Consider the following 7,846-nt stretch of genomic DNA (forward strand, 5'->3'; position numbering starts at 1 on the left):
GTTGAAAAACAAGTTTTAATGACTCCAACCTAAGTGCATGTAAACTTTTGACTTCAACTGTACGTGTGTGTGTGTGTGTGTGTGTGTGTGTGTGTGTGTGTGTGTGTGTGTGTGTGTGTGTGTGTGTGTGTGTGTGTGTGTGTGTGTGTGTGTGTGCTCATTGTAGTGTGTGGAAGCAGAGTTACACTAATTATTCCAGGCATATATTATATGCGGGATGTGTTGTATGTTGTTGGAAACGTGTGGAATGGTGGAATGGTATCAAATACATCACACACATGGTTTGAATCCATTCCATTTTCTCTGTTCCAGCCATTATTTTGAGCCGTCCTCCCCTCAGCAGCCTCCTCTGGTATACACTCTTAGAAAAAAGTGTTCCATAAAGGTTCTTTAGCTGTCCCCATAGGAGAACCCATTTTGGTTCCATGTAGAACCTTCTTTGGAAAATATTTTTCAAAATAGGGTTCTTCTACGGGAACAGCCGAAGAACAGTTTTATGTTCTAAATAGCACCTTTTCTTTCCTAGGATTGTATTGTACAGTGACGATAGCAAGGCATTGAGAAGCCTCCGTCTCTTAAACCCACTCTCACCTTGTTCGGGAAGAAAAATCCTGACTTAGGAAAATGATATTGTTGGTGTAGCATTTGAATATACTTTCCATGGATGAATTGATAATATTCTGTATTCCAAAATGGATCTGTGTCCACCAGCTTACAAACTGGCAACGTGACGTTGTATTTCTAGTAGAAACCTTATATTTCTCATGATTATTTCCATGCTGCACAGCACAAATTCTGTAGCAGTGTAAATGTGTATCTGAGCAGGACTTACATGCTCAGTTTATGTTGTGTTTTGACCTCTTTTCTCTTCCTTTGTTTGGCTTTGAAGTGAAGCCTCTCTCAGAAAACTCTGTACAATTATGTCATAGTGTAGCTGGTCTTGCAGTATCCTTTGGGGTCTCTGAGGCAGCAGCGTGGATGGGGTGATGTGAGGGGTAGAGGACAGAGGGGTGGATGGGGTGAGGACAGAGAGGTGGAGAGGGTGAGGATAAAGGACAGGGGTGGAGGGGGTGAGGATAGAGGACAGAGGGGTGGAGAGGGGTAAGGACAGAGGACAGAGGGGAGGAGGGGGTTAGGATAGAGGCTAAGAGGGTGGTCAGAGAGACAGAGGGGTCAGTTTGAAAGTGGAGGAAAATGAAAAGTTATTTAGCTTACCCTAAGTGACAGTACATTTTACAACTCTTCGCCTGATCTTGTTTATAAGTAAACACGTGTTTAAATAATAAATATAATTTACAAATGTTTTTGCTGTGATGTCTATAGGGCCACACAGCATGACCATTATAATAGTTAAAGATGAGTCAAAAGTCTGTATTGATCTGAACAGGAAAAAGGAAAATAGTGCCCCCGTGTGGGGAATCTAAGAATCACATACAGCAGTCACATTCAGAAATTGCCTCACCAACCTTACTAGACTGAACAAAAATATAAGCGCAACATGCAAAGTGTTGGTCCCATGTCTAATGAGCTGAAATAAACGATCCCAGAAATGTTTCATACACACAAAAGCGTATTTCTCTCAAATGCACAAATTTGTTTACATCACTGTTAGTGAACATTTCTCCTTTGCTAAGATAATCCATCCCCCTGACAGGTGTGGCATATCAAGAAGCTGATTAAACATCATGATCATTACACAAGTGCACCTTGTGCTGGGGACAATAAAAGGCCACTCTAAAATGTGCAGTTTTGTCACACAACACAATGACACAGGTGTCTCATGTTTTGAGGGAGTGTGCAATTGGCATGCTGACTGCAGGAATATCCACCAGAGCTGTTGCCAGATAATTTAATGTCTACCATAAGCCACCTGAAATGTCGTTTTAGAGAATTTGGCTGTACGTCCATCCGGCCTCACAACCGCAGACCACGTGTATGGCGTCCTGTGGGCGAGCGGTTTGTGGATGTCAACGTTGTGAACAGAGTGCCCTATGGTGACGGTGGTGTTATTGTATGTGCAGGCATAAGCTACGGACGACGAACACAATTGCATTTTATTGATGGCAATTTCAACGCACAGAAATATTGTGAAGAGATCCTGAGTCTCATTGTGAGGCCCATTTCTTTTAAGGTATCTGTGACCAACAGATGCATATCTGTATTCCCAGTCATGTGAAATCCATAGATTAGGGCCAAATGAATTTATTTAAATTGACTGATTTCTTCATATGAACTGTAACTCAGTAAAATCTTTGGAATTAATTGTTGCAATATTTTTGTTCAGTATACAGTACATACTGAAAGGCTATTGGTAACACAGACTGAAAATGTGAAACCAATGGCAATTGTTTTATATACTTTCAACAGCAGTGTTGTTCCCTCCTGCTGCATCAAACAATGCATCTTACACATTATTGGTAAAAGCCCAAGTTCCTTTATTATCAATAGAATCTAACTTGGTACACTTATGTGCAATAGCAAGGGGGAGCTGGTGGGTCATGTTAGAGGTAAGAAATATGTGTGATTTACTGTGATAGTGAATGTACTGATTGTGTAACCTTAAGACTGGACTATCACTGATCATATCTACTGTTCCAATTGTACCCCAGAGATAAGCAGTGTTGTCAGCATGCTGTTAGCTGTCGTTCTTAGGGAGACAGAGTATGTGTTTCTGTATTGTATGGGGTAGGACAAAGTGAGACACTTGCTAGTGGAAAATCTCTAAGGTGTATTTACGGAGATCCTGGTCTGATCCTATTTGATTTAGTGGTATTCCAATTGGTTGTTTATGACTTATGATTTATTGATGATACACTGATCATATATTTGACTTGCGTTTTATATTGTATTGCATCAGATTTTATATGTGTTTCTCCAAGATGTTGAAATAAACATAATCCTAAACCTGATAATGCTGAGGTGGATGCTGATGAGGACGACGATGAGGACGACGATGATTATGATGCTGCTGCTGCTACTGATGATGATGATGATGATCTTTTCATAATAGTTTGTTTCTGTTCTTTCTTTCCCTCCCCACCAGCAATATGAAAACTGGCGCCCCAACCAGCCGGACAGTTTCTTCTCGTCTGGAGAGGACTGTGTGGTGATGATCTGGCACGAGGACGGCCAGTGGAACGATGTGCCCTGTAATTATCACCTCACCTTCACCTGCAAGAAAGGCACAGGTAAGACAAAGTTGTTTTTTTGTCGTTTTTCTTTTTCTTTTCTTTGAAAACAATACTTTTTGCCATATTAAAAAAAAAGGGAGTGTGTTCACCACAACTACACAATGTAAAACATGCAGTGCCTTGTTGAGAGCTATTTCAATCCACTGACTGTGTACATTATTCATTCATCCATCCATTCATCCATTAATCTATTCAGCCATCCATTCTTCCATCTACCCCTGTGTGTTCTCCTCAGTGGCCTGTAATCAGCCCCCTCTGGTACAGAATGCTCAGACCTTCGGCAGGAAGAGGTCACGCTATGAGATCAATGCTCTGGTGAGGTATCAGTGTAAGGGCGGCTTCATCCAGAGGCATGTGCCAACCATCCGTTGCCGTGGAGATGGCCGATGGGACATCCCCAAAATTGCTTGCATGAGTCGTAAGTACAATAGATTGATTAATTGACTGATTATAGTGAGGATACCTTTGTTTACCGGTTTTCACTCCACATTTTCCGACAAAGTGCTATTGTTTCTTCCTCAGCATCAAACTCCCAAAGGGCATTCTCAAGGAGGCACCAGAGCTACAGCCTGTTCAGCAGTAATAACTACAAGTGGCGGTCCGACGAGGCAGAGGCCCGACACCGTCCTCACCATCGAGGAAGGAGATTGAGGAGATCGGTGAACAGGCGAAACAGAAGACAGGGATCGCCGTGGTTAGGCTAGGTTACGCCTGCTCACAATCTGCACAATAGGAATGCATGACTGTCACTCATGTGGAGATGTTTTTTTTTTTTACGAATGAAAAAAGAAAAATACATTTGAACAAAAAAGGAACAAAAAAAACAAACCCAAAGGAAATGTGAAATTTTCTTACCATTTTGATGATGGAATCTTGGAATGAAGTGCCTTTTCAAAGAATATTCTGATATAGGGACACTAATTTATAACAACGCCAAAGTGGATACCTTCCACTGGCTACTGGAAATTAAAGAAAAATAACCTCTCATGAGTGTGCTGGGGAAGAACTTCGAACCAAATAGTGCATTCATTAGACAGTCCTCTATTTTACACAGACTGAAGATTGTTCAACTCTTACATGGTGAAAAAGATACAGGCAAAGATCAGCTTTTGTGAAATTATTGCGCTTGTGTTATACAAAAGAATTCAAAACATTTTCAAATAGTCTGTGCTACGCAGCTCCTAACGCTCAAATGAATCCGCAGTAACCAATACATCTCCCATTAAGGTCCTCTCCATAATCCGGAAATACAATTTCAAAGAAAGAGGATCTATCCTTGGGTTTAACATCAATAGAGCTCCTGTTGTTAAACATGATTACTGTATGTATTTTATGTAGTTTTTCATCCAAGATTTCATCTTTACCAGAGGAACGGAGCAGGCCCTGGGACTATTGGATGGCACACATCACTGACCAATCAGATTTCAGATCACTGAAAGAGAAAAGAAACATGGGGGATGCCGAGCCAATCAATTTAGAGTGCTTGTGAGGTCAGCTTTGAACAAATAACCAGTTCCTTGTCACCAGCTGCAGCCTTCATCTCGTCTCATCCGTGTGTTGTAAAGATAAATATACAGTTGAAGTCGGAAGTTTAAATAAACCATATCCAAATACATTTAAACTATGTTTTTCACAAATCCTGACATTTCTTCCTTGTCTGTAATAACAACATGTTTTAAAAGAACAATAAGGTAACCTGCCTAGAAGACTACTGACACACAGCACTCACGACTGTCACCATGAAGTGCTTTGAATGGCTGGTCATGGCTCACATCAACACCATCATCCCAGAAACCCTAGACCCACTCTAATTTGCATACCGCCCAAACAGATCCACATATGATGCAGTCTCTATTGCACTCCACACTGCCCTTTCCGACCTCGACAAAAGGAACACCTACAGTTGAAGTCGGAAGAATACATACACCTTAGCGAAATACATTTAAACTCAGTTTTTCACAATTCCTGACATTTAATCCAAGTAAAAATTCCCTGTTTTAGGTCAGTTAAGATCACCACTTTATTTTAAGAATGTGAAATGTCAGAATAGTCGAGACAATGATTTATTTCAGCTTTTATTTCTTTCATCACATTCCCAGTAGGTCAGAAGTTTACATACACTAAAATAGTATTTGGTAGCAATGCCTTTAAATTGTTTTACTTGGGTCAAACGTTTTGGGTAGCCTTCCACAAGCTTCTCACAATAAGTTGTGTGAATTTTGGCCCATTCCTCCAGACAGAGCTGATGCAACTGAGTTAGGTTTGTATGCCTCCTTGCTCGCACACGCTTTCTCAGTTCTGCCCACACATTTTATATAGGATTGAAGTCAGGGCTTTGTGATGGCCACTCCAATACCTTGACTTTGTTGTCATTAAGCCATTTTTACTCACCACTTTGGAAGTATAATTGGGGTCATTGTCCATATGGAAGACCCATTTGCAATCAAGCTTTAACTTCCTGACTGATGTCCTGAGATGTTGCTTTAATATAACCACATGATTTTCCTTTCCTCATGATGCCATCTATTTTGTGAAGTGCACCAGTCACTCCTGCAGCAAAGCACCCCCACAACATCCCATGGTTGGGATGGTGTTCTTTGCTTGAAAGCGTCCCCCTTTTTCCTCCAAACATAACGATGGTCATGATGGCCAAACAGTTCTATTTTTATTTCATCAAAACAGAGGACATTTCTCCAAAAAGTATGATATTTATCCCCATGTGCAGTTGCAAACCGTAGTCTGGCTTTTTTTTATGATGGTTTTGGAGCAGTGGCTTCTTCCTTGCTGAGCGGCCTTTCAAGTTATGTCGACATAGGACTCGTTTTACTGTGGATATAGATACTTTTGTGCCCGTTTCCTCCAGCATCTTCACAAGGTCCTTTGCTGTTGTTCTGGGATTGATATGCACTTTTCGCACCTAAGTACGTTCATCTATAGGAGACAGAACGCGTCTCCTTCCTGAGCAGTATGATGGCTGCGTGGTCCCATGGTGTTTATTCTTGCGTACTATTGTTTTTACAGATGAACGTGGTACCTTCAGGCGTTTGGAAATTGCTCCCAAGGATGAACTAGACCTTTTTTCTTGGCTGATTTCTTTTGATTTTCCCATGATGTCAAGCAAAGAGGCACTGAGTTTGAAGGTAGGCCTTGAAATACATCCACAGGTACACCTCCAATTGACACAAATTATGTCAATTAGCCTATCAGAAGCTTCTAAGGCCATGACATCAATTTCTGGAATTTTCCAAGCTGTTTAAAGGCACAGTCAACTTAGTATATGTAAACTTCTGACCCACTGGAACAGTCATCTTAGTGTATGTAAACTTCTGACCCACTGGAATTGTGATACAGTGAATTATCTGTGAAATAATCTGTCTGTAAACATTTGTTTGAAAAATGACTTTGTGTCATACACAAAGTAGATGTCCTAACCGACTTGCCAAAACTATAGTTTGATAACAAAACATTTGTGGAGTGGTTGAAAAACGAGTTTTAATGACTTCAACCTAAGTTTATATATACTTCCCGACTTCAACTGTATATGAATAGATATTTATGGAATATATAATACGTTGATAATGGGTGCCGTTTTCTTAGGTCAATGCAAAATGACAATTGAGAGAATGTGCTGCGTGAAACACTCCAAAAGACCTGAACAAACACCTTTTTCAACAAGAGATGCGATTTAATTTATTTTTTCAAGCTGCTTTTCCTCTTCTTGCTATGCTATTATGTCATCAGTGAAATATTCTGATGATGCAATCAGTTGGCCTGACGGCAGTCTCAATACTTTGTACATGTATCGTACAGGCTTTGCAGGAGACAGCTATCATCACAGTATTAGTCAATGTGATGAAGATATTCCTTTACTACACACTACACTAAATTGACCTTATAGTTTGACATTTAGGGGTCAACAATGGACCAAAGTGTAGGGCTTCAAACAGCTGATTATGCCTTGTCCTCGTCACAATATTACCAAACACTTTGTAGAGATTTTGTGTTGCACAATTGAAGACTGTAATCAATTTACGGAGTGCCCAACAGTTGTGCTTTTTAAAACCATTTTTGTCATGTATGTTTGTCTCGTTTTGCCAGTTGTGTTTTAGCATTAAAGTGCACATAATAACGTTTTATATTCATAGCATAACCTTTTATTTTACAATGTGAATGTCTGGGATGTTTTTTACATTTTTATTTTTAAGAACAAGACCTGCTCTCCGTCACCCCGAAAAAAGAATAAATGATTGTTCATTTTACTTAGGCTCCTTTTTGTTTGTAAGCTCACCACCATTACATTCAGTACCAGTCTGGTAGAGGCTAGGTTTCAAACCATATTCCAAACCATGAATTAATGTTCAGAAGTAAGCTTCGACCTTTTTGATCTGTTGGTCAACATGACCTCTCTGTGTTAGTAGTACAGACTGGTGGCACTGTTGAACATTTGGTGGCACTGTTCAACATTTGCACTACAGTAGTTGCAAGACATTTACTGTTCAAATCTTTGTTTACAAGAACAGCTACTGTCAATGAACTGGGATAGTTACTTTCACTTGAAAATCTTGAGTAACTCCTGAACATGTATCCAGGAGGTACTCTATTCCTGCCTGAATGTTTTAATGCACAACAGTGTTTAAAGAGAATGGTGCAACAAA

The 7,846-nt window shown here is 40.2% G+C and overlaps 1 protein-coding gene across 1 annotated transcript in view; it reads left to right on the forward strand.

Moving 5' to 3' along the window:
* The window catches only part of LOC110535025 (uncharacterized), a 64,427-nt gene extending 56,977 nt beyond the window's left edge, over positions 1-7,450 (forward strand). Inside the window, exons 13-15 of the mRNA XM_090189127.1 lie at positions 3,044-3,188; positions 3,427-3,609; positions 3,714-7,450. Coding sequence (XP_090045253.1) covers positions 3,044-3,188; positions 3,427-3,609; positions 3,714-3,895 — 510 coding nt within the window. The 3' untranslated portion in view covers positions 3,896-7,450. The remainder of the gene's footprint in view (positions 1-3,043; positions 3,189-3,426; positions 3,610-3,713) is intronic.
* Positions 7,451-7,846: the final 396 nt, after the last annotated feature.

This window comes from Oncorhynchus mykiss, chromosome 11 (genome assembly GCF_057628025.1).
Source record: "Oncorhynchus mykiss isolate SJ-2025 chromosome 11, ASM5762802v1, whole genome shotgun sequence".
In the NCBI taxonomy this organism is placed as follows: Eukaryota; Metazoa; Chordata; class Actinopteri; order Salmoniformes; family Salmonidae; genus Oncorhynchus; species Oncorhynchus mykiss.